Below are 26,097 nucleotides of genomic sequence, written 5' to 3' on the forward strand. Positions count from 1 at the left end.
TAGCGTCGTGACCGCTGGACATACTTAAGGAATTATCTTCACATCCCAAGAAAATTAAACCAATAACATCAATCTTGAGTGAGGTAAAGCATCCCATCAATGTTGTAAGCGCTAATAATGCTAATCCAGTGCTTTACACTGACCCGCAAGAGTGAATTCCCCATGAGTTGCTGCTTGTTCATGAAGCAAAGTCAAACGAGAAGATAGTGATTTCCGTTTCAAAGGGGTGTTTCAATTTTTCGTTTTTTTTTCGGGCGACCACTTTACTAGGTAGCGTCTACTTGAGCCGACAAGAACTCCTCAAAACTCGAACACTCATAGCGCTACTTTGGTTTGTAGTTTCAACTATGGATTGCGATGGTCTCATATGCTTATACTTACATGAGCCCGCTTTGAGATATTTATGGGCTTGCCAAATATGAGACCGTATGCTTTAACGAATCGTCCAAAAATCCTTCTAATTAGAAGTGGGCCTGTGCTTTCGATAGGGTGGGCTTTTTCGTAAGCCTCTTTCATGTCAAACTTGAATTCAAGAAGATTCAAAAAGAGGTAATTGAAGCAATTGTGCGGCTAGCGCGGCTTATTCGTGAGCCTAGCTGTCACTATCGTGCAGGCTGGATCATTATTCCCCACCGGATTTGGAGACTTTTGAGAGGATATAATTACTGCGCTTCTTACTTGGAAACCCATTTACTTCAATGATCAGATTGAAATACCGTAAAGCTCTCAAGTTGTGACACGTAATTCAATGCACGCTTCTGTGCTAAACCACGAGTCGCTGCCTCATAGGTGCAAATCACTACCAAAACGGAAATGAAATATGGGATGATTCACCTACTGCATGTGCCATTTTTTAAAAGGCGACCTTTATGACAATAAAATTCACCACGCAAATCTGATTGGTTTATCCAGAATGGCAAGCAATGATCGAAACACAACTAAGAAGCCACCTTCGAAATCACTAAACACTAACAACCCTTCTCTTTTAGTGATATCTGATTGATCAGACGACAGGCGCCCATCAAATTTTGGAGTTTTCATGCATACTCATGCATGTTCATGCAGGGACTGCACATAACTTTAGTGACTCGCGCAAGTTTGTGGGCGCTGATTGGTGCAAACGCGCACAGACCCGACAACCGGCCCGGTTATCTGATCAATCTAACAAATGAAGGCATTTTGTACGGCATATAGTGCGATTCCGGCATGAGACATGCGGCGCTAGTACATAATTAAATGCCGCATTGGTCAATTCGTATGTCCAGGTGAAAAATTAAGCCGCTTAAGCGCCGATGCCATTTTATATAAATTCGCTGGGTGAGCATATTTTTTTTCTTCTTTAGCTGATTCTATTTGTACAATTTTGGAGAGCAGATTACTGGTTTAGCATCGCTATCTCGGTATCTGAAGGCACACACACAAGAAGGTTTACCCTACTAATAAGCTAGTGAATTTTTTCACTGGTCTCACCAACCACACGTTAGCTTTTTTAACGAGCTACAAGACTGTTAATTTCCCATATTTATTGAACCCTGCAAAATGAGAGCAGCGTTATGCCTCATGTGGGCTTTGACGTATTTGGTTACGTCAGCCCACGCCAAGACCCATACCTGGTGGTATGAATCTACCGAGGTTAAAGCGAATCCCGATGGTACCTATGAGCGTATTGTTCATGGTTTCAACAACACTTGGCCATTGCCCACTTTGAGAGTGAAGAAGGGTGACACTGTGAATTTTTATTTGATCAATGGTTTCGATGACAGAAACACCTCTTTGCATTTCCATGGTCTTTTCCAGCACGGAAGTAACCAGATGGATGGACCTCAATTTGTGACCCAATGTCCAATTCCTCCAGGTGAGACTATGTTGTACAACTTTACCGTTCCAGACCAGGTTGGTACCTACTGGTATCATTCGCATACTGGTGGACAATATATGGACGGTATGAGAGGTACATTTATCATTGAAGACGATGAGGAACCACCTTTCGAATATGATGAAGAAGTTGTGTTGGAACTATCCGAGTGGTACCACGAGCTGGTTGATGAAATGCTTCCTAACTTTTTGAACAGATACAATCCTACTGGTGCTGAACCAATTCCTCAGAATCTCTTGTTTAACAACACGAGAAATAATACCTGGAATGTCGAACCAGACAAGACATACTTTCTCAGAATTATTAATGTTGGAGGGTTTGTCTCGCAATACGTTTGGATGGAAGACCATGAATTCACCGTGGTTGAAGTCGACGGTATCTACGTCCAGCCCAATACCACTGACATGTTGTACATCACTGTGGCACAACGTTATGGTGTGTTAGTCAAGACCAAGAAGTCGACAGACAAAAACTATGCGTTCATGACCAAATTCGATGATACCATGTTGGATGTGATTCCAAAGGATTTGTTGTTGAACTCCACCAATTACATTGTGTACAACGACTCGCTCGGTGTCAAAGATGTCAAGGAAAATTACGTTGACGCATTGGACCCAATGGATGATTTCTACTTGAGACCGCTCAACAACGAAACCTTGTTTGATGACGCTGATGTCACCATTACCGTTGACGTTGACATGATCAATTTAGGCAATGGTGTCAACTATGCTTTCTTCAACAATCTTACCTATACCACTCCAAAGGTGCCCACTATTATCACCGCCATGACTGCAGGAAAAGACGCCAGTAACCCGTTGGTTTACGGAACAAACGTCAATTCGTTTGTGGTTGAAAAAGATGAGGTAGTTGACATTGTGGTTAACAATATTGATACTGGTAAGCATCCATTCCATTTGCATGGGCATGTCTTCCAATTGATTGAAAGATATAAGGAGGTTCCTGACGATCAGGATCCAGTTGCTTACGATCCTTCAAACCATGCTGACTTCCCCGAGTATCCTATGAGCAGAGACACCGTTTACGTCAATCCTCAATCTTATATTGTTATCAGATTTAAGGCTGACAACCCCGGTGTGTGGTTCTTCCATTGTCACATTGAATGGCATTTGGAGCAAGGATTGGCTCTTGTGTTGATTGAGGCGCCTACAGAAATGCAAAATGACCCTAATCAGGCTTTCACTGATGACTTTAAGAGAACTTGTACCAAGAATGGAATTCCTCTCGAAGGTAATGCTGCTGCAAACTCCAAAGATTACTTGGATTTAACTGGTGAAAATGTCCAGCATGGTCCATTGCCTGCTGGCTTCACTGCCAGGGGTATTGTGGCTTTGGTGTTCTCGTGTATCGCTGCTGTGTTGGGATTGATTGCGATCACCATTTACGGTTTATCGGATATTAACAACATTGAGGAGAGAGTTGCCAGGGACTTGGATGTTGATATCGTCCCAGAAGATGACGCTATTGAAGGCTCCTCCTCAGAAATAATTGAAACTTCAAAGTGAGTGCAAAAGCTGGTTTTTTCCCGGCATTGAATTCGAACCCTTGGATGATAGCGTATGAAAAAAAGTGTGTGTGTGAAATCTATTATCCTTGGTGGCTGTGAAAGTTCGAATCAGTGTCTAAAACCAGTGCTCCAGATTTATAAAAGAACGGCTCGGCTCTAGTTTGTTTTATTGTTTAAATGTATTACCCGTACATAACTACTGTAGGTTCACTGATCGTTGTCGCTGTCGATTGATACATTGTTCCTGTATATTGCACCCTAAATCTCAAAGTCAATTCCTGCATGATTTCTAGAACTGCCCGTTGATGATAGAGTCGGTGTTTATCACGGACAGGGCCGGCAAGCTCGTATTCCAGTATCTCCAGCTGCCTGCTTCGCAGAGCTTTCTGAGCTTGGCCAATATAATAGGTCAGAATCAGGATTCGGAGCCCATCGGAAGTCTGGAATCATCGATATTGGAGCTCAACAGTGATTACAACTGTTGTTCAAAATGGAATAGCAGCACGTGTATTCGCCTCATATGCTCCAAGCGACCAGTATACAACCCGGCTATTCCATTCGAACTTCTAGACCGCATGTTCGAGGCGTTTGAAAGCTATTTGGGCTCGCCGTTAACGTCGACGAAAATCGAGGCAAGCACCGATTTGGTGACGGTAATAACAAACGAGATGATCGAAAGCACTATCCCAGTTCAGACAGATATCAATATGCTACAGACGGTGGCAAGCTTGGAGAGTCTTTTTTCCAAGATATTGTCGATTGGTAGCAGTTTGGCCAATGCGGCCATGCCATCGAAACCGACTCGAGGACCAATTAAGTCTGTGATTTCGGCACCAGAATCTCCAGCAAATGAGGCCACGATTCCCTGGCGCAGGCCCAATGTTCGTCATACAAATAACCTGATGTACGTTGATGTTGACGAGAAAATCAATGTGATTCTCAAGGCAGTTCCACGAAAAGGCCGCAAGCTAGCGTCGCTGGCCAAGAGATTTGATTCTGCATTCTACTCAGCTACCCAGCTCGAGACCCTGAATATCTCGTTGGTTCCTGTTTCCGGCACAATTAGCGGCCTGTTACATTTCAATAGCCAGTTATCAGGCATTCCTCATATCCAATTATACCTCAGAGGAGCTCGAGACTTAGTTGACCTTCCCCAGTTTCACCGTTGCATCAAGTTGGACACCTGGGCCAGCTCCCCAGGCACGCTTTCTTTCATACCTCCAGATGGGCGCTCAACTCTTATGGACTATACAATAGACTTGGGAGACCATCCAGGCAATCTTGGCTTTATCAATATTGATTTTCAGCAGGGTTTAGGAACATATGAGGACGAATTTGAAATCAAACTCTACTGCCACGAAGTTAAGGCGGTGGAAAACTTGATAGTGGAAGTGATTAGAGACGGACAAGATAATCGTGGATTCAGCTCCCATAGAATTACCCACGGAGACTTTTCCAACAAGAATGACAACACCGGTGTGTGGAACATAAGAAGTCTCAATGCTGGTGTTCCATGCATATTCAGAGGCTCTATTGGTAAGCGTAATCCCGATGAGGATAATGAAGAAACCAAGTCTGAAAAACCACCCACGTTTCCCGTATACTTGAAACTTTCTTACACTGCCAAGGGTGCGGTTCCCAGTGGACTCAAGGTTGAATCACTCAAAATAGTCAGTTCAAAGGGATTGAGCGATAGTGTCAAACCATACAAAGGTGTCAAGTATATTACCAGTACAGGTGACTATATCGTACGAACTCATCGCTGACTCGTTTACAACATATGACGGCGTTGCGGGCTGATACCTCGTCGCATTTCAAGTCGGACAGCTTGCTGTCTCTCTCCTTCTGTTAATACTTATATTACAATACACAATTCAGTTAGTTTTCTTACTTTTGGCTTTCTTCGATTTTTTGACAAGAACACTGCCGATGAACGTTCCCACAGCGGTTCCAGCCAACACTAAAAGAATCAATGGCAATTTAATGGCAAAATCTCTGGGCAAAAAGAAACTTTGTAACACGTTAGATTCATCCACGAAAGGAAGAACAAATACCCAAATGGTGTAGTATGCAAATACTGCTGTTGCCACTGCAAGCATAGCCAAACCAACCAACTTGTCAAAAATTTGCTGCATTAATATATGAGGGTAAGCTTATGTTTGGTATCGATACTTACCATCTTTGATTTCTCCGCTGGCAGGATTCGTGTTGTTTGTTCGATTATGTAAGCGCTCGTAGAGGCTGGGGTAGACTTTTGAAGATCAGGAAAGTTAAAGAACAGCTCAAATAACTTTTACAAATAATCAGCATATACTTCTGATTATTGTTGTTTGCATACTAGACTCATAGGTCATATTCTGCACACGACTGACCTTAGTTGTAATAGCAGAATTTAGGTGGGAATGTTTTCCAAGTTAAAGTCCAAGAAGGCACCATTATCTTTAAATTCGGTGTCCAATGCACTCAAAAACGCTGGATCCGAGAGCTTGACCAGCCCCAACATTCCAAAGAAAGACCTAGACTTGTATGTTTCATCTCAGCTAGGTCTCTCGCGCCATGCTGTGGTTGCAATGGCATATGATCCAGTCCAGTCGTTACTTGCAATTTCTACAAAAGGTGGCGAAATTAGAGTGTTTGGCCAGCACTCGGTTGAGGTTGTTTTCGAGTTCAAATTGGGAACAACTTTTACGGATTTGCGGTTTGTAAAGGGTGTATATTTGGTGGGTATTCTGCCTACCAACGGAGTGACGGTGTTGTCTCTTCACCTGAAAACTGTATTGCTGTCATATCTGCCACCTGGGGGCGTAGTGGCGACTGCTCTGGATCCTTCGTTGGACTGGCTTATTTTGGGGCTTGCCAATGGTCTGATAATAGTGTATGATGTGGACAGACTTAATCTTACACCATTTAGAGTGGATAATCTTCAGAAGAAAGTCCTCCCCAAACAAAAAATGTCGCCCGTTCTCCACGTTGAATGGCATCCTAGAGATATTGGCACCATCTTGGTTGCATACTCACATTGCGCTGTCATCTACTCGTTGACGATGGGAGAAATTAAGACGGTATTCATCTATCAGCTAAGCAAAGGAGCTCGTGGATTTGAAAACTCGTTGTTTATTGATAACGGTGGAAAGAAGAAAATGTTCAGCTCCAAAGAAGTTATACCGGAATTGGTCGAAGCTCACTTCCATCCGAATGGTTTACATGTGGTTACTGTACACAAGGATAACACGCTAGTGTTTTGGGATGCCAATGACGGCACTCTACTCGAGGCAAGATCTTTGTTTGAGACCAATTTACATCTTTCTGGTCCTCCAATTCCACCAGCAGCTCCTGCTCCGCCAATTACAAGTACTCGCTGGACATGTTCAAGCGACCCTGAAGTTACGCAATTGGTTATTTGTGGCGGAGACCCAAACCTGAATAACGTGATTCATGTCCTTGAATTTGGCTTCACCCTAAAATATTCCATGACATCTCACGAAAAACAGGGTAAATTTTACGCTCAACCTGCAACTGGACAAAGAATTTTACCTGTGGCTTTAAATTCCTCCAGCGAAACGCTTGTCAACATAATCCCATTACCAGCTGATAACTTGCCCTACTTTAATGGTAATCATAACCCGCAATACTTGATCGTCCAATCTGATGTAGGGTCATTTTACATCATAGATTTCGAGTCACAAGGCAAGCTTGACATGACTGCCCTCATTTTACCTCCATCTTTGGCCTCCGCTCATCCTCCTGTCGTGTGTGCAAACGTCGAAGTTATTAGGAGAATTGACTGGTACAGTATAGTGTCTTCTCGTGCATCTTCTGGAGCCTCTGGCAAACAAAGATTGTTGCTTAAAGGTGGTGCCCCTGCTAGCACTAACTTAGTTCCCAGAGCACTAGGATTTGATGATGAGTCTCGCACAGTATCAATCACTGGACATGAGGGTGGTCTCGTTCGATTTTTGGACGTTTCTCGTGGTGAACATTCTCACCAGGAAAGTATAGTCCAGGTTAGTTTGCGTGAAACACTTTACGATGATGGCTCATCCAAATCTATGAGGATAGTTGCGGTTTCGTGTGCGTTTGAGAGCAAGGAATTACTCATAGGTATGGGAAATGGAGATGTGGTTATTTGCAACTATGGGAAAATCAACATCAATCCAAGAGCAAGCCAATTAGGAATAAGAGATTACAAGGACACTCCAGTTCAGCACCAAAACGGATCAGCGAAAATCCTCAATATCAGGGATCGCATTCTGGGCTCTTTTGCTCTTTCTACAACATTCTTACCCTCGTTTCTCTTACAAGTTGAGGGTACTGAAGAAATATCGTGCATCAAAATGAGTAATGCTGGTTTTGCAGCTATAGCGTACAAGTCAGGAAGATTGGTTGTGTGCGACGTAACTAGGGGCCCAGCCGTGATATTCAATGCCGACACAGTTCAACAGTTTTTGAGTCTTTCTCGTGGTCACTGTTATGCAACGAGCTTGGAGTTCGCAATCATGGAGTATGGTCAAGATGGTTACTCTTCAGTTCTTTTGTTGGTAGGCACCAATGCTGGAGGAAACTTGATTTATTTCAAGATTCTTCCCCAGTCAAATGGAGGATTTGAGGTTGTGTTTGCCGATAAGACAATTGGTCTCAACTACAGATCACTAGGCGATAAAAACGACGAAGAATCATCGAAAATTGATCAGATCATTCCAATTAGTGCGGTGAAAGGTACTTCTGCCGTTGCTTCATTGGAAATGTTCCAAAGATTGAGTCATGGAATAGTTATTCCTGGACTTATAATTACTACTTCTGACCGAGACATTAGAGTTCTCAGGCCCCCAAAACAAAAATTGTCACACAAGGTGATCGAAGACCATTGCTTGAGCTGTGGCATAATACAAACCAAGAGTCAAGGTATCTTGTTGGCTACGTTGGTCAAGTCGGGTTTCATAAAATTCTCATCGTTGCCAGCCTTGGGAGATGTGGCTGACCTCAAGATTCCGAAAGGAGTGTTTGACTCGATGACCAAAGCATTTGAATCAGGAAAAGCTTCCGGTTCTGTACTCTTACGCACGGGATTGATGTGTATCAAAAAGGGCACTGGAGAATTCATCAATATTTGTGCCTATCTGCATCTGGAAAACAACAAGCGCAATGCAAAAGAGCATCCAACCGATCTTCTATTTAACGAAAATGCTATCATTCCACCGCGGCCAGCCGCTTCCGCTTTACAATGGGCTAAAGGTCAAACTCGTTATATTAGCACCGAGGATTTAGCCCATTTAATAGCTGGGCCCAACCGGAAACCACCCAAGCATGCTGAGAGTCAGTTGGCTTACAATATCAGCCCAGAAGCAAATCCCAACCAGTCTTATGGTGGGTATGGTAACACGAGCAAAGAATCAGATCGTGGGTATGCTGCCCCAGTGCGGAAGGGCCAAAAAGGCGCCGGTTATGGTCTCAACTCTCTGGGATGGATCAGGGGCTTTCAGGATGGACTTGATAGCGTCGAGGAAACTGTCAATGGTTACGCTAATGCTATGAGTGAGTCCATGAGTGAGTCTATTGAAGGGACGAAAAAGTCGGTGTATGAGAGTGCCTTGAAGAGCAGAATTGGTTTGTGAAATTGTTATATGCTTCGAAGCACCTATATACATGTTAGCCAGCTAGATCGCATCTTTTCCGTCCATGTATTCTTGGAGCACCGGTGGGATTTTTATCGTATTTGTAGCCTCGTCGTAGAATTGCTCAATTATTGCAACTATCACCCGAGGCACTGCCATACACGTTCCATTCAATGTGTGGACAAATTGCAACTTGTTATCTGAATTTCTGTACCGAATACCAAGTCTTCGAGCTTGATAATCTCCACAGTTGGAGCTACTAGTCAACTCACCCCAATTACCTCGCCCCGGCATCCATGCTTCACAGTCGTATTTCATAAGTGCGGGAGCTCCAAGGTCATCTGCTGGCATTTTGATCATCTTAGACATTAAGCCAAGCTCTTCAATTATTTCAGTTTGAAGTTGACGTAAATCCTCAAGTTCTTGTTTGGCATATTCCGGCGTTGTAAAATGAAAAAGTTCAACCTTGGTGAATTCGTGAACCCTATATAAACCCTTGGTATCTTTGCCTCTGGCTCCAGCTTCGGCTCGGTAAGCCCTAGATACACCAACGTATTTAATAGGAAACTTTTGTCCATTTTCGAAATCTGTTCCAGAATGAATTGCACCTAAAGGAATTTCGGCAGTTCCCGTTAGGGATAAGTTGCCTCCTTCAATCCCATAAATCTGCTTCTCGTTATTCTGGTCGTTTGGTTTGAATCCACAGGCGTGGACAAATTCGTTCTTCACAATTGACGGTGGTGTGACCATTCTATACCCGTACTGACGGGCCTTCTTCAATCCATACTGAACAAGCGCTTGCTCCAAAAGCGCCCCATCTCCTATAAGGTAGTACCAAGATGATCCTGACACTTTGGCTGCGCTTTGAAAATCCACTATAGAAAGGTTTTCAGCTATCTCACGATGATCGAATGTGGTTGCCGGTTTTATGGAAACAGCGTCTTTTTCTGATTCACAATTAATGAATTGGACAATCTCGGCTTCACTTTCAGCAATTGTAGGATCTATCAAGTTTGGAAGTCCCTCAGCCTTGTCGAGAATCTCACTTGACAACTCTTTATGTTGCTCTTCAAGATATTTGAGTTGCAGCTTCAATTCAATCAAGCTCTCTTTAATCTGAGGACTTTTCTCCTTTTTCATCGCTTCTCCCATAATACTTCTCTCGTGCCTCAACGAATCGATCTGTTTTGCAAGTTCAACTTCATGATTTCTTCTCTCCACTATATCTTCCAAGTTTTGAACGTAGCTTTGTGGTAACTTACGTTTATTGATAGAGTCTCGATACTCATCTTTTCTTGCAATTATTGACTTTATGTCAAGCACAGGTCGCTTGAGAGACGACAGACATCGACAAAAGATGAGCCGTGGTGCTCGTCTTGTCAAGAGAGTCATAACCGTATTTTCGCTAGTTGCAAAATTCGCGGGTTGCATTCCTGCAATTTGCGAAGATTCGACCAAATGATAAAATAATTCATTTTTATTCTAGTTCTATGTTTATACAAGGTAAGACATTCTACCAGTGTCATTATTCATAATCATGCAAACAAAACCTTCCATACCTTTCTTGGGAAGGAATATTTTTGGAATCTTTCGGACTCTTCTTGTTTCTGAAGGTTCAACAATTCTTGGTCGAAAATAGTTCTATCAGCATTGATGTCAATGTCTTCAGTTTTGATATAGAGCCTCCATTTACGGGTATAAAGCTTGTGTCCAACGTAAAATAAAATGAAGACACAGGCACCCAAATAGTTTTGGAAAAAGTTTTCGGCATCTGGTTTTGGTGCACCAATTGGATACAAGGCAATCCAGAATTGAGCAACCAAGATCAACATGAGAATAACCGTTGCGTACACCGAGCCAATGACACCGGTGCTGGCCTTGTATCCCAAAGCGTCCGTGGAAATGCCATTGTATTTGAGAGCGTAACGGAAACGAATATGGGAAACACAGATGGCAGTCCAGGTGAACACTTGAGACAAACCAGAGATTGCAAGTAACCAATTGAAGACTGTCTCCTGCTTCTTGTAAGCAGCAATGAAGGAAAAGAGTCCAAAAAAGGTACAGATGCACAATGCTCTGAAGGGACGTCCTTCTCTATCAATATAGTTGAAGTAACTTGGAGCAAACCCCTGTTCTGAAAGCGATTGTAAGGTTCTTGAAGACGAGTACAATGCTGAAGATGCCACGGAAACAACCGAAAAGAGAATAACAGCGTTGATGATGTGGGGAACAACGTGAACTCCATGCAAAGCAGCAGCAAGAACAAATGGAGATGCATGGGATCCACCACCCTGAGAACCCATCAATTGGTCTGAATTGTAAGGCACCAAAAGACCAACCATTGTCAAGGAACCCAAGAACAAAATTAACACTCTCCAGAAGATTAACTTACAAGCGGCAGGAATTGCAACTCTTGGGTTTGGTTGTTCAGCGGCAGACAAAGCCACAAACTCCGATTGACCCAAGGAAAAAGCACCGGTAACAAACACAGAGCACAACCCTTTAAAGTTGGTGTAGTAACCGGGATCATGCCAAAACTTTCCTCCGATATACTTCTTCTGAGGACCACCACCAACATCCACCACGATGGCCATGATAATGAACCCAGTAATCATACACAACTTGAGACATCCAAAGACAAACTCTCCTTCACCATAACCTTTGGCGCCCACAAAGTTGATAAAGACAATAAGGACAAAGAAAATAGCGACCCAAACGTCAGAGTTGATCGATGTATTCCAGTACTTGATGGTAATAGAAGCCGTTACCAATTCAAGGGCAATCACGGAAAGCCACTGGATACAGTAATTCCAAGTTACAGCAAATGCAATCGACTCATCGATGAATTTTCTTGGATAATTATTGTAACCTCCAGAAAGTTCGGAATAATTCACAGCCATTTCTCCGGCGGCTTGTAAAGTTGGATATAAGAACGAACCAACAATAGCATAACCCACAACCAAAAACAAAGGACCAGCATTATGAAGAGACTTACCTGACCCAACAAGCAAACCAGTACCGACACCGGTAACAAGTGCCATGAGGGTCAAGTGTCTTCTGCTAATACCCTTTGCAAGTTGCTTACCTTCTGCTTCCCCTGATTGTTTTCTCTTAAAAGAGTCAACAAATCGGGTCCATTTTGACTCGGTTTTCGGTTTGCTGTAAAGCGAGTCAGAGCTATAGTCTGGAGAGATTTCTCCAGTAATATCACCCAGAGGTGTTTTTATCTCACTGGTAACAGGTTCAAGTGGTCCTGACTTTGACATAACAAGTGAAAATATATACCAGGATGTGCCAGTGCTTATAAAGATGCCTGAGCGTTAGTAATTCTTTCCCCACCAATCCTGAACAGCCTGACTTTATCGCAAGGCATTTTTCCGCATAAACGGCATTTCAGAGCCTGCTGCACGAAAACTTTGCAGCCGCAACCTCTGCGGGCTGAAAAAGGAAATTATAAGGCGCGACTAGACGGCGAAGGAAATCCTAAAGAAGGTCCAAGGTGCCAAATTGTTTGGTTGTATCCTTTAGGTAGTGTTCCCCGAATACATGATTTTCCAATGCACTCACCACACCGATAGCCGGAACTTTTTTCCGGGGCTATCTTTTTGCCATTCGGGTAACGTGACGTATGTACGGCGTTTTGACAGGATTCCGCGCATAATTTTCGCAGCAAAAGAAATTAAGGCACATTGGATCTCCGGGATTGGCTATGGTTCGATGTTTTTGTAGATGCACCCGATGTGGGGTATTCCATACGCAATCTAGAGTTTGGGTTTGACCCGGACCAAGTGCCGTATAACTCCTCGTTACAGGGTTTACAATTCTGCAAATTCCCGGTACCGGACCGCAACCGGCGCATAATGCGGCATTGTGATAATAAGCCATCAGTTATCAATTACTCCGAGATATTATCCTATTTACAAGTCTTTGGTTTCTCCTCCTATGATTCTCATCGCTTTCTCGTCGCCCTTGGATAACTCCTGGTTTGAAAGCGCATCGGCAAGACAGTGCCATGGGTCTCTAGTTCCACCCCACTTGAGAATTGCTTCTTTATAAGTTGTTCCTGCTTCTCTACTCCAAGGATCGTTTTGGAAAAGGGACTTCCAGATTTTCTCTGCAATTGCTCTATCAAACAAGTAAGAAAAGTAAACTGCGCCGTAGGAAAACAAGTGGGGGAATTTACCATGCCAAGTGGACCATTGATCTGAGAACACCTTCAATTCTTTTTCAAGTGAGTGATACATGGTGGTAGAATCAATATCATCACGAGCCATTTCCAATTGCTTAACAATACTCTTCCCGTGTAAAACCTGATCTAACATTGCCATTTTCGATTGCATGTAAGTCTCGCTATTCTCCAACACGTTTCTATAATGTTGGTGCTTGGCAAGAATATCATGTGGTAATAATTCGTTAGTACTGTAGTGACGAGCAATGCGGCCAAGCACACGCGGATCTTTGCTGAAAGACTCCATCAATACTGAAGGAAGCTCAACGAAGTCTGTCAGACATCGAGTTCCTGACAAATTTTGAAGTTTTGTTCGTCCAATCATCGAATGCATTGCATGTCCCATTTCATGAAATATTGTGTCAACTTGATCCAATGTTAATAATGTTGGCTTTGAGGTTTCCAAGCCTGCAAATCTGCCTATAAATGAGTTTCCTTGGTGGAAATTGCAAACCAATGAGATAACTGGTAATTGGTGACTTTCTGTTTCATCCAACTGCACTAACGGTTTCATGACTTCGACCTTTTCCCCAAGATCTTTATTAAGTTGACGCAGGCACACAATGGTAAAATGAGATGGTAGAACGTTAGGCAGCCAGAAATCAAGGTATAAGAATCCCAAAGTCGATTGTGTCTCATTATCAAATACCTTGATTTTACGCACTTGGGATGCCCATGTCTCGCCAGAAGCCGATGGTTCAGGCAAAAGCTCTATGCTGTAGATGCTATGGAAGAGCTGAGACAATCCGCTCATAATAGTTCCTACCGAAAGATACTCAGAAATATTATCGTCGAGTTGAGTCTCTTTCTTCTCTTCCTGTAGTTTGTGTAATAAATAATCCCGATCCCAAGGTTGGATTGCGTGAATGATGTCGCTTTTAGAAGCACCTGGTTTCCAGTGGTTGCTCATGGCGTACAACGACTCGAGCTCTGAGATCAATCCACTGTTTTCACCATCCACCATTTTTCTTTGCAAGTTTTCTAAAAACGTCAAAACGTTCTCAGGATTCTTTGCCATTTTGTGCTCTAGTTGATAATGTGCAAAAGATTCATACCCTAGCATTTTTGAGAGGGTGGCTCTATACTTTAAAAACAAATTCAAGGTCGAGATTTGTTCTTCAGAGGCATTATGCAACGCAATCCACACCTTTCGCCTTACCGATTCCATGGAACATCGCTGAAGAATCGAGTACGGAAGGGAACCGGCAAGAGGAATGTAAACCGAGTTGCGAGACAGTCTTGGTGATTTTTGTTGAAACCGGCGTATTTCACGTTTAAGGTCAGCATTGTCAATAGCTTCGTATTCTTGTTGGGAGATTTCACACCAATAGTCTTTTAGTTCGTGTATGCCATTATTGAAGTGAGAACCCAACACAGATATTTCTTGGGTCAAAGCCACAAAGTTCTCTCTTGTGTGTGGCTCCATATAAATACCTGAACGTTCAAAATCTTGCTTCAAGTATTCACCCACCATGATTTCCTCGCTGCTGAGTTTACTCGTGATAGACTTATCGGCGAGAATGTTCCCTAAAATCGTATGAAGCTGAACATTCGTGTTAAGTTGGTTCATGTACTCAAACATCAATTCATGGGTTTGCTGCGCAGCATGTGTCCATTTCAGGTTTGGATGGGCCACCCTAATGAATTCAGCAACATCAATAACCCGACATAATATATCGCTGAGCTGGTCCAATCTTCGAATGTAATGTATCTTTCCCTGGTCGCTGGTCTCTGCCTCTCTTATCATTGTATCAACAAGAGTTTGTGCTTCGGTCAAACACTGTCCGGAAAAGTCTATGAGGCCTTGTGGTGTAGTTAGCTTTTCATTTTTGAACAAACCAGTTCTGGGACCCGAGAATATCTTCCTTGATAAGGTGCCATTATTGAAATCTTGATAGTACTTATCATCATCAAATACTCGCCTGACATGTTCAAACGAAGATGTTGGATTGGATCTGCTTGCTAGTGAGCGTATAAATGACGATTTGCTCGAAGGTCTAGTCCATACCTTGGCGTGATGTCGGTATGACCGAAGGAGGATCAGAGACATGAAACCAAATCGGGCCGGAAATTTTCAAGTGTCGCAGACTGCACAAATGTCAGCAAAATAGCGAGAAAGTGTGAAGAGAGCCAGTAAATGTATTGTGAGACAAAGTTTGTCCATAGCAAAGAGAGAGGTGATTCAAGTTGAAATGTACTGATGACGATTCTCTAAATATAAACATAAAATAAAAAAAGAGAAAGTGAATTATAATTGAAAAATATACCAACACTCCAAACATACCATTACCCTCCATAATTGTCTAACTTCCCACTACCAAACCACCTCTACTTTACAATCTCACTTCTACACATCTAATTTTTAGTGTCTTCATTTTCTCCCTCCCCCACTCTCCCACCGCAGTGACGTAACATGCAGGCTCGCTCATGTCACAAAATCATTGTCAACGGGTGTCTGCCGAGATCTCCTACATTATAATCACGGGCCACGCTGAAAAAAGCTTCAAAATTCGCCGTTTCTACTTTCTAGACTACTCGGCGTCCGTATTCAACCCTCAACTACCTTTGTATACCACCCACTCATTCCTTTCATCATGTCAACAGTGCCAAGCGGTCGTAAGAAATCGGTCAAAGACTACCAATTTGGCACTCGTATAGGTGAAGGGTCATACTCCACCGTGTTTTCAGCCATTGACTTGCAAACCAATCGTACTTTTGCCATCAAAGTGCTTTCAAAGCGCCATATAGTCAAGGAAAACAAAATCAAATATGTCAATATTGAAAAGACAACTTTACATCGACTTGGACAGCAACATCCAGGAATTGTTCAGCTCTACTATACTTTTCAGGATGAATCCAGCTTGTTTTTCGTGCTCGACTTTGCAGAGTATGGAGAGCTTTTGTCTATCATACGCAAATTCGGATCACTCTCCGAGGCAGTGCTGAAGTTTTACATGTGCCAATTGCTTGATGCCGTGAAGTTTATCCACCTGAAGGGGGTGATCCACAGAGATTTGAAGCCAGAGAACGTGTTGGTCGGCCACGACTTCAACTTGAAGATTACTGATTTCGGTGCCGCCAAGCTTTTAGGAGAAGAGGACGACAATGAGGAGAAAATCGAATACAATGATATCCATTCAAATGGTTCACCAAATGTCAACACTTCTGTGGACGATTCGAGAAAAGGTTCTTTCGTTGGAACGGCAGAATACGTATCTCCTGAACTTCTCAAGCACAACATATGTGGATTCGAAGCCGATGTGTGGGCTTTGGGTTGTATCTTGTATCAGCTTTTCCACGGCCAACCGCCATTCAAGGGTTCTACTGAATATCTCACATTTGAGAAAATCATAAATGTGGACTATTCTTACAGACAAGGTTATGTACTTCCGCCTGATGTCACTTCGCTCATTGATCAAATTTTGGTAGCAGATCCATCATCCCGCCCCTCGTTGCAAACCATAATGGGAGCAAGATGGTTTTCGAATGTGTTATGGTCTGATCGCAATTATATCTGGGGTAGAAAAGTTCCACGCTTCGAGCCATATTACCCACCAGGAACGGCACCAGCACCTACCAATTACCTGTACATGCCACCGAGTCGTAATATGAACAAGTCTTCTTCATACCAACAATTGCATTCTCAAATCCATGCTTCAGACTTGAACTTGGTTCCCATGGGAAAGAAAACATATCAGCCTGCTACAAAGATTAAAAAAAACGTTTACAATCATTTACCTCAAAACTCACCTATACCTTTGAAACCTACAAATGCAATGGGTGTCCCCACGCCTGTTCTTGTCAACAACAATTCTCCACCAAAGGTTGCTGGACCACCGCCTCCTCGTTCGGTGCCTATTACGCCCTCAGTTCCGACCGATTCTTCAATGCAAATGCTGCCCAGAACTCCAGATATTGGCAAATATCCACCGGTCAAGACCGCCAGTCCACAGCAACGTAATTTGCGAAACAATACAGCATTTGCACTACAAGGTGCTCCGCAGCCCATCCCTCCAAAACCCACCACGGTACCAGACCCCAGACCCCATCCAAGCCGTTCGTCATCAGCGGCCGCGGCTGCTGCTGCTGCGGGTGGAATAGTGCAACAAAGACTGCAACAGCCACCGCAACAGCAGCAACCACAATTGCCGCAACAGAATAAGAACTCACCCAAAGAAGCGGCTCCGCCAAAGTCAAAGAACAACGCGCGGGCCGCGTCACCCAAGAATAAACCGTCGGGAACTACTCTCTTGTTCAAAGAAGTTTCGAGTCTCTTAAGTCCCAATGAGAAAATCTTGAAACTTGATGTGGTTTTGAAGCTGCAACTCAGTAACAAGGTGATCAAACGTGATCAAAGAGAAGTATTGGACGATACAGTCATTGAAAAACTAGTTCGGAAATATGACTCTGAGCTTCAGAAAACCCTCAAACCAGTGGTTACCATAATTACCAATTTGGCCAGAGTCTTCTTCATTGAGAGTCTGTTGGATGTGATGATGGTTGATCTCAAGGCAAACAACGGCGGCGACTACCTGATGTACGACTATGAATTTGAAAGCATTGCTGTTGATGGAGATGAAGATGTTTTAAACGGCGAAGAAGTGTATGGATATCTTATACTTGAATTGGTTCGTGAAGGTGGAGACTTGATCTTTTTGAAACGAATTGGACCAATGGATAAATTAAGTCTCAAGCAGCTGGTTTCCGTTGTGGATAAGAATGGGTCTCAAGTAACACTCGGAAAGGTCCATGGATGGATCGACTGCTTGTTGATTGCCAAAGACATGGTTGATAAACGGGAGGTGAGCAAAGAAGCACCCAAAAAGAAAAAGAAGAACAAAAAACCAACGGCCACCAATGTCACCATACTTCCCACCCGACCCTCGTCGTCGTCGTCTACATCTACGGCCAACTTTGCATATGCGGCTGCTGCTGCTGCTCACAGCAGAGACTGATAGAATATAATACACGACTCAGGACAGATAAGGTCTCAATGAGTAAATACAACGGTTTCTTTCCATAATTCGTTCATTCGCTATTTTCATTGGCTATTTAATCTTTTAAACTCCGCCATCCAGTCGTTAAAGTAGCACTTGTCGTTGAGCACATTCGATGTCTGTTCCCTGATAATTGACTCTACACCCTTTTCGTTTTCTACCCAGTTTTCAATTGTCTGGCACACTGAATACTGGCTCTCCAATTTGCGCTGGTATTCCTTGAGTACATACGGATCTAAAGTAAGATCAAAATCTGGTTTCTGTGCCGAGCTTCCTTGCTGATCCGTTTCGTGCCGAAGCTCAGCACCACGGCTTTCACAGTACTGGATCAACTCCTGTCTTGCTTTCCATTGCGGGGCGATCTTGGTACGAAAGTATGAATTGCACGAACCTGGTTTGATTTCGTTCAAATGTTGCCGTATGGTATCATCGGTAGCTATTCTCGAGAGACGTAAAAAAGCTCGGATTCGGGATGACGAAGTGCAGTTTTCAAGTGTGAAGAGTTGAGGTGGAGCAGGGCCTGTGTTCTGGCTCACCATGGGTGAATCTGTTTGTGGTGCCTGATTGGTCCACATTAGCATCCAAGTGGTGGATCGATGTGGCGAGATTGATTCGCACTCGGATTCTCCAGACGCTTAGATAATTACACTTGCTGACGATTGGTGATGGATCTCTGTCAGCAAACAGGTCCCGGACTCAAATATGCTTTCTGCTTGGCAGTTGTTGGTCGTCTTCAAGAACTACGGGCCCAGAACTACGAAAAATCTTACTTGTTAAGTCAGGCTGGATTTGTTCTTGAACAAAGAGTACTTCCAAAATACCATGATGAAGATACAAAAGCCAACAAAGAACGGTCTTTTGTGGATGTTTGTACGTCCTTGATGCTTCCTCCCCACTCCAGTGACGTGGAATGGTCGAAAAAGGTGACGAGTGCCGAAATTATTCGAGCCATCAATATGGATGAACTGCTCCAGAAGAAGAAAGAAATGGATAGAAATCACGAATTGGCTCCTAAACTCACCACCATGTTGAAACAGTGTGTGGTTTCGATCCACGCGGATGAAAGTGATGCAGTTGCCGAGTATCTTGTTGGACTCAGCTCCAATATCGACGACCTTCCGCCGTCATCTTCGGCAATTTTGACCGAAACAGCTGAGACGTTGAGTTCTGGCTCGCAAACCTCTAGTCTAAGTGCCATTTTCGACTTGTTTGGCCTGGCATTGATGGCACATCTCGCAGTGATTGTGGTCCCTGAATCTGACTCTCACATTAAAATCCTCAGGGAACAAGGAAATAGCCTTATGGCCAACCTGGCGTACCCTCAGGCTATACAAATCTACACCACCGCTTTGCATTATTCGTCATTTGCATCCCAGCAGCATGTGCTGCAAATATTAACCAATCGTGCCATTGCATACATCGGGCTCAATTGCTTTCCAGAAGCAATTACAGATCTAAACAGTGCCTTAGTTGCCGACCGTACGTTCACTCCAGCATGGATCCAGCTAGGCTACTGTCACTTGTATATGGGCCTGGGACTCATGGCTCTTCAAATGTACCACATGGCACTTCGTACAATGATTGGAGATGTTTTTCCAGAGAGACTTATACATGAACATGGCGATGTCATCGAGTCGTATAAGCGACTCAAGAAAAAATCTGTTATGCCGCTGCTTGTCCGCAAGGTTGTACTGTCACTTCTACTTACTGAGCGTCGGGCCAAGCAACAGCATGAGCCTGTAGGGCAGATTCAACTTGTGACATCTGACGTGAAAAATATTTTGAACAACCTTGCACAAGATGCCTCTGAAGAAGATAAGCCATCGTTCGTCTATCCTTCTTCATACGAACGTCTTGGTGCCCTGCGAGTCGAACGTGCCAACAGATCGCATCCAGATATCTTGAGCCATGATATTGCCCAGGACATTTTGGCCAACACTGGCTTTGAGTCCAACAACGTAACTCCGCCAGCACCGCCGCCCGTCGTGGCAGCTACAGAAACGGGGTTCAATGCTACACAGACTGTTGACAACGACACCTCAATTGCAGATTCCAATTCCAACACCAACCCTACCAACAATAGAAGCACTACGGGAAGCGGACCGGGAGACGCTGCTACTGCTGCGCGGGCTGCTGCTGCCTCTTCTCAAGGCCCTAATATCAGGAATATACTCAATAGCATTGGTCGTATGGCCGAACTGGGAGAAACCAGCCAAGAAACAACCCCCAATTCTATGATGTCTGACGTATCCAGGGCTTTCATAGACTCTTTTACAGGCGGTGTGGGGGCGATTTTGGCGCTGCTGTTCGGAGAGGGTCAAAACGAAAGTAGAAATGGAAATCAGAATGAGACAAATTCGAGAGAGAACAGAGATACAGAAATGCCCGAGGAGCCGGACCTCGATTAGAAACAGAAGAGCTCAAAGAATTAATTCACTCGCTATCTCTAGTTAACTAGGATATCATCTATATTGCACTATACCGCGAATTTTCGACTAAATCAAATTACCCTTGCCCTATCACTAGCCATTCAGTTGCAAGCGTCGTCGGTTATCTGCAGGCAGGTTCAACTTTTCTTTATCCGTAAACTTATCTAATGGCAGGGTTGGAGCAGTCACTTTTCCAGCTCAAATTCACAGCGAAGCAGCTCAATAGACAAGCGTCAAAGGCAGCCAAGGAAGAACTACAGGAAAAAGCAAAGATCAAGAAGGCGTTGACTCAAGGAAACAATGATATTGCACAATTATATGCTCAAAACGCCATCAGAAAAAGTAATGAAAGAGTGAGTTTGTTACGTCTTGCTTCGAGGATAGATGCCGTGGCCTCACGGGTGCAAACAGCCGTGACCATGAGGTCGGTTACTGGTAACATGACTCAAGTAATTAAGGGCATGGATAAGGCACTTCAGACGATGAATTTGGAGCGCATTTCGCTTGTGATGGATAAATTTGAAAACCAATTTGAGGATCTCGATGCCCTGACAAACTACTACGAAGGTGCTACGAATAATGTTAACGCTTTGACGACACCACAGGAAGATGTGGACGAATTGATGAACCAGATGGCCGATGAGGCAGGCATAGAAATGAAGCAAGGACTCAATGAAACCAAGGTTGATATCGATACGCCTCCTGTAACGGTCAGCGAGCAGAAAGAGGACCAATTGGCCCAGAGATTACGAGCACTACGGAACTAACATCGGAACCGTAAGCTCCGCAATTGTGGAGGTGTCGGAGCCGGGACCCGCCAGTCGTGCGCCCGCCGCGCAACCAATGAGACCGCAACATATAAAAGGGATTGTTCATCTACCACTACAGCAAATAATACATCATGCTTTCATCTACCTTGAGACACAATGCCAAGCTTGCCGGCCGTAAAGGTGTCGCTGCCTCTATTGGTGCCGTTAGAACCAAGGTTTCCTTGCCAGATTTGGACTGGGACTTTGGTGCTTTGGAACCCCATATTTCCGGTCAGATTAACGAACTTCACTACACAAAGCACCACCAAACTTATGTCAATGGTTACAACCAAGCTGTGGAACAATTTGCCGAGGCCAAGTCCAAAGGTGAAGTCAAGAAGACAATCGAATTGCAAAAGAACATCAATTTCCACGGAGGTGGTTACACCAACCATTGTCTCTTCTGGAAGAATTTGGCTCCAGAAAAGCAAGGAGGAGGTGAGCCACCAGCAAGCGACTCGGAATTGGCCCAGAAGATCACCGAACAATACGGTTCTTTGGACAACTTGAAGTCTCTTACTAATGCCAAATTGGCTGGTATCCAAGGTTCGGGATGGGCCTTTATTGTCAAGAACAAGGAGAATGGCGGTGAGTTGGATGTGGTCACCACCTACAACCAGGATACCGTTACAGGTCCATTGGTTCCATTGGTGGCCATTGATGCTTGGGAACATGCTTACTACTTGCAATACCAAAACGTCAAGGCTGATTATTTCAAGGCTATCTGGAACGTCATCAACTGGAAGGAAGCTGCCAAGAGATACACTGTCAACTAAACTTTTACGTAAATGTTTATTATGCCTGCTCAAAATGTAGCCACTCCTAGTAAACTAGCAGCGTTCTTTGCATCTACCGTCTCTTCTTTCAATGGTACTGGCGACTGTTTCTTTACCGACCGAAACGTGCGTGCTGACCAAGAATCTCCCTGGTCAGATTGCGAAGGGTTCAAGTTGTGCTTAAGACTATCCAAATTGTCTCGGTTCAATCTCGAAAGACCGCCTTTGTCGTCAACTATACGAATATCAAGACGAATGTTTTCAAGATGTTTTAGGTTTTTCCGATGATGCTCCACCTTATGAAGGGCATACTTCTTCATGAGTAATTGAAGCTTTTTTTCGGTGTGTTCAATCACCTCTTTTTTCTCAAACATCATCTCTCCTGAGATCCGTTTGACTTGAAGATTTAAAGAATCTTCCACCTTGGTAGCATATTCCAACGATCGTATTGCTTCGTCTACTTTTATAGGGTCCAAAGACGATTTATTCTTGATCTTGGCCGCTTGCTGATGCTTAGCTTGTGATTGTTGTTCGGCTTGGACGAGCTCACGCATTATAAGGTGTCTGTTAGTCAAAGCTTCTTTAATTTCATAAAAGTCATTTATAAGGGTACGCACTCCATCGTGTAGTGTTCCCATCGAGTTTGCTTGGTCCAAGTACATCAATTCCGCCTGGAAATTCACCACTCGAGAAAGCTTCTCCCACATATTTTTCATTCCTGGATGTGTTCGCTCAAACTCAGAAAGGTTACTGAGTTTCACTGCAAGATCACTCACGGCTCCGGCAATCATTCGCTCCGTTTTACAGTTGCGATCGAGCGCCTTAACCAATTTTTGGAATACGAGGTAGGCTGCTTTGACCATTGGGCGGAATTCGGCCAACTCTGTATATGGATCATACGGCACCGAAAGTTGCTTGAGTGTCTTTCTGATGAGGCCCGAAGCCACTGAGGTCTTGTGAGCACTATTGATAACAGAGTAGCCGAAATCACTTTCGATAAAGTACATGAACTCCTCATCTCGAACAATAATAGGATTGCTTGTAATACGATCAAACCATTCTTGCCAGTCCTCAAGAAGTTGGCTATTTTCCTCCTCCCCACCAGGGGGATAAGACGTGATAGAAGATGGGATAGTTGGCACGAAAACTTCCAAATTCGACACAGGGATATACTTGTTAAACTTGACCGTCTCGTTGTATGTTCTTCGTATATCCTTGTATTCCCGTTGTCGATATCTCGAGAGTCCAATTACGGTAGCATCGAATCTGAGAATTGGATTGGCTGCTTTGTTCTTCTCCACAGCTTGTAACTTGATTTTGATGGAGTATTTGTTAGTGAAGCGCTCGGGGATAAGTTTTCTTAACTCTTCATCACTCAATTGAGCACCTTCCGTCGGTTTTCTTTCATTGTTGTCCGCAGTCTCAGCCACCGATTCTTGCGCCGGTTCAGGTTCGGGCTCTGGCTCATACTGTGGCTCATTTGCCACCACAGAAGTCAAATGTGGAGGTTGTTCTAGGGGCTCTGCAAAAGGATTGTTGTTTTCAAAATCTGCTGGGTCATACGACATGGACGATGACATGGCCACCAACTTGGAGACTTGAAAAGGTGAGAATCGCATTTCGCGGTCCGGTTACATAATCAGTATATCGATCAGTTACTATGTACATGTCATTATCATAATTTCTCTTCGTCAAGGGAGTTACCGTTGGAGTTCAAGATATTATATCCCCAGAATGCAAACACGTTGAGCACACCCACTCTCCAGCCATCAAAGAGCCCGAAGCGTTGAATGCGATGCCACAATGACGGCTGCAAATCATCATCGTCATTATGAACCCAACCGGAATTGAAGTCCACGATCAAGTTCTCCTTCGGGTTGAGAATGGTCACGACGTTGTGTTTGTCATAGTCCTTGGGTGCAAGAAGAAAACGCACCTGTTCTTTACGCAAAACATTTTCTACTGGCAACTTTATGAAGAACTCAAAAATCAGCAGAAACAAATTGACAAGCGTAAACAAGGTGGGTGACAGGTACGAGTCGATGTTGAAGCGAATGAAAAGAAGGTATGGTGTTGTCTTCCTGAAAATGGTGGTTGAGAATTGGTAAAGGACTGTCAAGAGAGCAATGGCTGGTGGAGGGTTCAACAACAAGTGAAGGGGATACTTGCGGATCGACTCTCTAATGGATCTGGTATTCTGAGCTTGTTCGACAACAGTGTTTTCCCCAACTGGAGAGTTCACCTCAGGGTTTTTGATAGTTTCTGACTGTGGCTTGGTGAACTGAGTGAGCATCAACCTAACCTTTATCAAGTCGAGAGGAATCAATACCATTCCTGTAAGTACACACGCCAGCACGGAGAGCCACAACGACTTCAAGGGATCGGGCAGGTGAGTCAAGTCCAAAAAGAAAGGATCGGGGATCCCCAAAAATGGAGCAATGAACCCAGTGATCCATGCCTCGATGGTGTGTGAGAGTGTTTGATGAATAAACGCTGCGTTTATCCCGCGGAAGAGAGCAAGGGGACCATCTTTGCCAGCTATCGACGACATGATATCGATTGTGTGTTTGGAAATTGGTTTGATCTTGTGACTGTTCGTGTGAGCCGGCTGAATCACCGTTGATTTCTTTCTGGGACTGGACAGATGAGCAGTTTTGGATGGTTTCTTGAGTTCGGAAATGTTATTGAATTCGATGGCTGACTGAAAGTAATTTTCCTCTTCATCGGGCAGATCAGACTCGTCCAGGTCATCAGCCAATAACCGCTGATAATCCTTCTTTTGCTTCTTTGGTTCAAAATTAAACACACCTACCTGCAACACCAACCGTGCTATTTCAAGTGGCTGAGACAAGATACTTTTGCAATAATTCTTGAAGAAATTCCAAATGAGATTCTTGAGCAACTCAGACAGATTGTTGACATCAAAGTATTCTTTGAATTCCAAATCGTAAACATAGTTCTTATCACCCCCGGCTGACCGCGTGGCCTTGCCCAAGCCAACATCACCTATAAACCGCTTATCTGATAATCCTCCAATTCGAAACCCTCCTGGATTGTTTTGGGATCGATTTGCTGACCCTGCCGTTTGTGACAAAGATGAAGCGAGAGAAGAAGAAATAGGTCGATTTGTGTTTGTGTCTATGAGACCTACACCCGGTTTGAATATGACGGAATAACCGGCGTCAAACGTGTCATGGTCATAGTAGGGTCTTAACAGTGACATGTTGTGGTGAAGAAGGTGTCGTGATGTCGTGAAGGCAACGGCGGTGTGCAGGAAAAGTGAGAGGAGAAGAGTCTTCAGAAGAAGACGAATTGTGGTGTAGGTCGAGACTTGTAAAGCTGACTTTGAGTGAAGTGGTCTTCTTTGTGGTCACTTAGTCAATTGCTGGTTATTTTTCGTAATTTCCTTATTTTACAAAAATGAAAAATTTGGCAGAATTGAAATAAGAGACTCCGAGTCCATCTTAATAACTGACAAACTTGAGAACTTGAAAACCTCCATATTTCTGCTAAATCTAACTCTTGAGAACTTACATTGTCTTTTGTTGAATCTATTCGTACTTTTCTAACACAATTCAATTTATATACTTTAGCTTGAATACTGCTTGTTCACCTTCTCTTCAATTTTTCTCTCTCACCATTTCCTTCCCTCCTTCCTTCTCCCTCACCCGCTCTTCGACCGCTCAATCAAAAACTCCCCCAATACCCGCAATGGGTCCTCAGGCTTGTCGTGAGCCACTTGTCGAAGTCCATCAAGAACATGCTGAGTTAAATGTTTATTCAAGTATTGGCGTACTGAGGAGCCTCCTACGACCTCATGGAAGGGAGGAGAGTTATGTTGTGGA

The 26,097-nt window shown here is 43.8% G+C and overlaps 15 protein-coding genes across 15 annotated transcripts; 7 read left to right on the forward strand and 8 right to left on the reverse strand. All coding sequences in view use genetic code 12, as the record gives it.

Moving 5' to 3' along the window:
• Nucleotides 1–1,539: 1,539 nt before the first annotated feature.
• On the forward strand, nucleotides 1,540–3,399 carry PGUG_02941 (multicopper oxidase; the record flags this gene model as incomplete). The annotated part of the gene is made up of 1 exon (XM_001485162.1): nucleotides 1,540–3,399. One exon carries the CDS (start codon nucleotides 1,540–1,542, stop codon nucleotides 3,397–3,399), a length of 1,860 nt encoding a protein of 619 aa, XP_001485212.2.
• A 307-nt stretch (nucleotides 3,400–3,706) lies between these two features.
• Nucleotides 3,707–5,167, forward strand: PGUG_02942 (uncharacterized protein; the record flags this gene model as incomplete). The annotated part of the gene is made up of 1 exon (XM_001485163.1): nucleotides 3,707–5,167. One exon carries the CDS (start codon nucleotides 3,707–3,709, stop codon nucleotides 5,165–5,167), a length of 1,461 nt encoding a protein of 486 aa, XP_001485213.2.
• A 108-nt stretch (nucleotides 5,168–5,275) lies between these two features.
• Nucleotides 5,276–5,536, reverse strand: DPM2 (Dpm2p; the record flags this gene model as incomplete). The annotated part of the gene is made up of 1 exon (XM_001485164.1): nucleotides 5,276–5,536. One exon carries the CDS (start codon nucleotides 5,534–5,536, stop codon nucleotides 5,276–5,278), a length of 261 nt encoding a protein of 86 aa, XP_001485214.1.
• A 267-nt stretch (nucleotides 5,537–5,803) lies between these two features.
• Nucleotides 5,804–9,013, forward strand: SRO77 (putative Rab GTPase-binding protein; the record flags this gene model as incomplete). The annotated part of the gene is made up of 1 exon (XM_001485165.1): nucleotides 5,804–9,013. One exon carries the CDS (start codon nucleotides 5,804–5,806, stop codon nucleotides 9,011–9,013), a length of 3,210 nt encoding a protein of 1,069 aa, XP_001485215.2.
• A 42-nt stretch (nucleotides 9,014–9,055) lies between these two features.
• Nucleotides 9,056–10,444, reverse strand: PGUG_02945 (putative serine--tRNA ligase; the record flags this gene model as incomplete). The annotated part of the gene is made up of 1 exon (XM_001485166.1): nucleotides 9,056–10,444. The coding sequence occupies one exon, from the start codon at nucleotides 10,442–10,444 to the stop codon at nucleotides 9,056–9,058; it is 1,389 nt and encodes a 462-aa protein (XP_001485216.2).
• Nucleotides 10,445–10,548: 104 nt separating this feature from the next.
• Nucleotides 10,549–12,279, reverse strand: GNP1 (amino acid transporter; the record flags this gene model as incomplete). The annotated part of the gene is made up of 1 exon (XM_001485167.1): nucleotides 10,549–12,279. One exon carries the CDS (start codon nucleotides 12,277–12,279, stop codon nucleotides 10,549–10,551), a length of 1,731 nt encoding a protein of 576 aa, XP_001485217.2.
• Nucleotides 12,280–12,930: 651 nt separating this feature from the next.
• PGUG_02947 (metalloendopeptidase) lies at nucleotides 12,931–15,291 on the reverse strand (the record flags this gene model as incomplete). Its single annotated transcript, XM_001485168.1, has 1 exon — nucleotides 12,931–15,291. One exon carries the CDS (start codon nucleotides 15,289–15,291, stop codon nucleotides 12,931–12,933), a length of 2,361 nt encoding a protein of 786 aa, XP_001485218.2.
• A 544-nt stretch (nucleotides 15,292–15,835) lies between these two features.
• PKH3 (protein kinase) lies at nucleotides 15,836–18,196 on the forward strand (the record flags this gene model as incomplete). The annotated part of the gene is made up of 1 exon (XM_001485169.1): nucleotides 15,836–18,196. The coding sequence occupies one exon, from the start codon at nucleotides 15,836–15,838 to the stop codon at nucleotides 18,194–18,196; it is 2,361 nt and encodes a 786-aa protein (XP_001485219.2).
• An 86-nt stretch (nucleotides 18,197–18,282) lies between these two features.
• PGUG_02949 (uncharacterized protein) lies at nucleotides 18,283–18,819 on the reverse strand (the record flags this gene model as incomplete). Its single annotated transcript, XM_001485170.1, has 1 exon — nucleotides 18,283–18,819. The coding sequence occupies one exon, from the start codon at nucleotides 18,817–18,819 to the stop codon at nucleotides 18,283–18,285; it is 537 nt and encodes a 178-aa protein (XP_001485220.1).
• An 84-nt stretch (nucleotides 18,820–18,903) lies between these two features.
• PGUG_02950 (tetratricopeptide repeat protein) lies at nucleotides 18,904–20,646 on the forward strand (the record flags this gene model as incomplete). Its single annotated transcript, XM_001485171.1, has 1 exon — nucleotides 18,904–20,646. The coding sequence occupies one exon, from the start codon at nucleotides 18,904–18,906 to the stop codon at nucleotides 20,644–20,646; it is 1,743 nt and encodes a 580-aa protein (XP_001485221.2).
• A 188-nt stretch (nucleotides 20,647–20,834) lies between these two features.
• Nucleotides 20,835–21,434, forward strand: PGUG_02951 (uncharacterized protein; the record flags this gene model as incomplete). The annotated part of the gene is made up of 1 exon (XM_001485172.1): nucleotides 20,835–21,434. The coding sequence occupies one exon, from the start codon at nucleotides 20,835–20,837 to the stop codon at nucleotides 21,432–21,434; it is 600 nt and encodes a 199-aa protein (XP_001485222.2).
• Nucleotides 21,435–21,568: 134 nt separating this feature from the next.
• Nucleotides 21,569–22,252, forward strand: SOD2 (superoxide dismutase; the record flags this gene model as incomplete). Its single annotated transcript, XM_001485173.1, has 1 exon — nucleotides 21,569–22,252. One exon carries the CDS (start codon nucleotides 21,569–21,571, stop codon nucleotides 22,250–22,252), a length of 684 nt encoding a protein of 227 aa, XP_001485223.1.
• On the reverse strand, nucleotides 21,575–22,150 carry PGUG_02953 (uncharacterized protein; the record flags this gene model as incomplete). Its single annotated transcript, XM_001485174.1, has 1 exon — nucleotides 21,575–22,150. One exon carries the CDS (start codon nucleotides 22,148–22,150, stop codon nucleotides 21,575–21,577), a length of 576 nt encoding a protein of 191 aa, XP_001485224.2.
• A 29-nt stretch (nucleotides 22,253–22,281) lies between the features above and the next one.
• Nucleotides 22,282–23,871, reverse strand: VPS17 (retromer subunit; the record flags this gene model as incomplete). The annotated part of the gene is made up of 1 exon (XM_001485175.1): nucleotides 22,282–23,871. One exon carries the CDS (start codon nucleotides 23,869–23,871, stop codon nucleotides 22,282–22,284), a length of 1,590 nt encoding a protein of 529 aa, XP_001485225.1.
• A 56-nt stretch (nucleotides 23,872–23,927) lies between these two features.
• PGUG_02955 (uncharacterized protein) lies at nucleotides 23,928–25,475 on the reverse strand (the record flags this gene model as incomplete). The annotated part of the gene is made up of 1 exon (XM_001485176.1): nucleotides 23,928–25,475. One exon carries the CDS (start codon nucleotides 25,473–25,475, stop codon nucleotides 23,928–23,930), a length of 1,548 nt encoding a protein of 515 aa, XP_001485226.2.
• Between the last annotated feature and the right edge of the window lie 622 nt (nucleotides 25,476–26,097).

The sequence above is a fragment of the Meyerozyma guilliermondii genome, genomic scaffold (assembly GCF_000149425.1).
Source record: "Meyerozyma guilliermondii ATCC 6260 scaffold_3 genomic scaffold, whole genome shotgun sequence".
NCBI lineage: Eukaryota > Fungi > Ascomycota > Pichiomycetes > Serinales > Debaryomycetaceae > Meyerozyma > Meyerozyma guilliermondii.